The sequence below is a fragment of the Stegastes partitus genome, unplaced genomic scaffold, assembly GCF_000690725.1.
Source record: "Stegastes partitus isolate 25-593 unplaced genomic scaffold, Stegastes_partitus-1.0.2 Scaffold553, whole genome shotgun sequence".
In the NCBI taxonomy this organism is placed as follows: Eukaryota; Metazoa; Chordata; class Actinopteri; family Pomacentridae; genus Stegastes; species Stegastes partitus.
The window spans coordinates 430,396-432,937 of NW_007578284.1; the positions used below are offsets into that span (position 1 = coordinate 430,396).

General features: G+C 42.5%; 1 protein-coding gene across 1 annotated transcript in view; it reads left to right on the top strand.

Moving 5' to 3' along the window:
• Window positions 1-2,542, top strand: part of bmpr1aa (bone morphogenetic protein receptor, type IAa) — a 26,205-nt gene that overhangs the window by 20,275 nt on the left and 3,388 nt on the right. Inside the window, exons 8-10 of the mRNA XM_008288331.1 lie at window positions 1-284; window positions 1,156-1,331; window positions 1,682-1,812. The exon at window positions 1-284 is cut by the window's left edge and continues 1 nt beyond it. Of these exons, the coding sequence (XP_008286553.1) occupies window positions 1-284; window positions 1,156-1,331; window positions 1,682-1,812 (591 nt within the window). The remainder of the gene's footprint in view (window positions 285-1,155; window positions 1,332-1,681; window positions 1,813-2,542) is intronic.

A 2,542-nucleotide genomic window follows, 5' to 3' on the forward strand; every position in this document is an offset into this window, starting at 1 on the left:
GACATTAAAGGCACCGGGGCCTTCACGCAGCTCTTCCTCATCACCGACTACCACGAGAGCGGCTCCCTGTACGACTACCTGAAGCTCACCACGCTGGACACGCCGGCGCTGCTGCGACTGGCCTACTCGGCGGCCTGCGGCCTCTGCCACCTGCACACCGAGATCTACGGCACGCAGGGCAAGCCGGCCATCGCCCACCGCGACCTGAAGAGCAAGAACATCCTGATCAAGAAGAACGGCACCTGCTGCATCGCCGACCTGGGCCTCGCCGTCAAGTTCAACAGGTCCCTCCTTCTGTCACGCCATCTGGCTCTAGTCTGTTGAACTGGATGGTTGTCTGGGTCAGAGGTGTAGATTTAAGCTGTTAACCTCAGAGAACGCAGCTGACCATAGCAGCGACGATGAAGTTCTAGTTTTAATGTTTATTTCCTGTTTAACTGCATGTTTCAGGTTCAGTTTGTTCAAAGGCAACTCAGAGTTCTTCACCCGGAGCATCAGCTTATTTCTTATTAAATGTTTAGTGTAAAAGCATTTAAACAAAAAATAGATAAGATAGAAGATTTAAATAAATCCAGGCTCAGGATAACTTAAACCAGAGTTTATTTACAAAAAAAGAAAAGTGTCATATGAACTAAGCTACAATCAGAGACAGTGGATGGTGTCTGCAGGATGGATGATAAACCAGTGACTTCAGTGGGTTTCTAACTTTTTGTCATTTTTATATAAAACAAAGTTTATTTTTTTTATCAGCAGGAGAACAAACAGATGTAAGAGCTCTGGTATTTGTCTTTTTGATGATTTATTTTGTGTTTGTGAAGCAAAAAAACTAATTTTATATTAAACATAAGATAGAAAATTTAGAGTCGGACACAAAGTGATGTTTAATTCTTCATTTTAGAAGTAATTAGTCTTAAATTATCTCACTTCTGTGTCGTCTCTGGTTGAGTGTTTCCAAGAAAATATTCTGTAAAATATTATTTATTATTTCTATTGTTTATTTCAGACTTTAAATTGAATTGTTTATGATTTATAAGCCGATTATAAACGCTTCATGACGCTGTTCAGTAGCTTTAATAGCACCAGACGCTCTCATTAAGACGTGTTTATTATTTATTACATGCTGTAGCTGAAACCTCCTCGTTTGTGTTTCCGTAGCGACACTAACGAGGTGGACGTCCCTCTGAGCACCCGGGTGGGAACCAGGCGCTACATGGCCCCCGAGGTCCTGGACGAGAGCCTCAACAAGAACCACTTCCAGGCCTACATCATGGCCGACATGTACAGCTACGGCCTGGTCATCTGGGAGATGGCCCGGCGCTGCGTCACCGGAGGTACCAGAACCTAGAGTCACGTCTGGGTGTTAGGGTTTAGGTTCAGGTTCTGTCTTTTTTAATCCTGTTTTTTATTTATGGCTGAGTTTTTAATCGATTCGTTAAAAAAAGTTGACGTTTATTTGCAGCTTTACGGTTTTTCTCGTGTCGTCTTGAATAAACTTTACAAACTGAGTCTTTCCAGAAAGCTTTTAGTTTGAAATAAAGGACGATGAAAGTTATTGAAGTGTTTTATGTTTATCACCCTGCTGCTGGTTTTAGAGGATTAATTAACTCGATCATTAGGAACTGTTGTTGTTTCTTTACTGAACACATGCAGCAGAGTAATGAATCTGTGTCTGTGGGTCCAGGCATGGTGGAGGACTACCAGCTGCCCTACTACGAGATGGTTCCCTCTGATCCCTCCTATGAAGACATGCTGGAGGTGGTCTGTGTTAAAGGCTTACGGCCCACAGTGTCCAACCGCTGGAACAGCGACGAGGTGAGAAACAAACTCCTGCTTCGTCTGCAGTCGCTTTAGGAGGTTCTGCAGCCAAAGTCCAGCTTCCTGTACGGACAGATACAACTACACACGACTACACACACTTTACACCAGCGTTTACATGCTTTTATTTTATTTGTATAGTGTCACGGTGACTGTGTACGTTCAGATTTAATCTAAATATAAACTTCATATAAAAGCTCGTTTTATTTTGTACGACACACAAATTTTTATTTTTTGTGGCATCAAATTGTGTAAACCTGTTGAACCATGTTGGAGATGTTACCGACTAAATGTAAGCTTTACACACTGGTTCTGGTTCTGGAATCTTATCTGACTTTCAGCACCAATACCAAGATCCTTAATGGGCTAAATCTAAAAAAAAAAAAGAATAAAATCTTGATTTATTCAGTAATAAATCCAGTATTGTTTTTATAACAGCAGTAATAATGAACTCAAACTAGGTTGCTGAAGAACCTTTCTGAGTAGTTCATTGGTTCCTCGAGGAGATATTCTGACCTCTAAAGGTTCCTCCTCTGTGGTGATGGTGAGGAACCCCCGAAGGTTCTCCAACGTTCTTCTGCTTCTGAGAGAATATGTTCAGGAACGGACCTGGAGAAAGAGAGACGCTGCTGTTAGCCGGTTTCAGTAGAAAACTCTGAACAGAAACTCCTCTAGAGCAGGAGGCTGTGCAGCATCGGTTACCATGGAGACCGGGCTGTGCAGCATC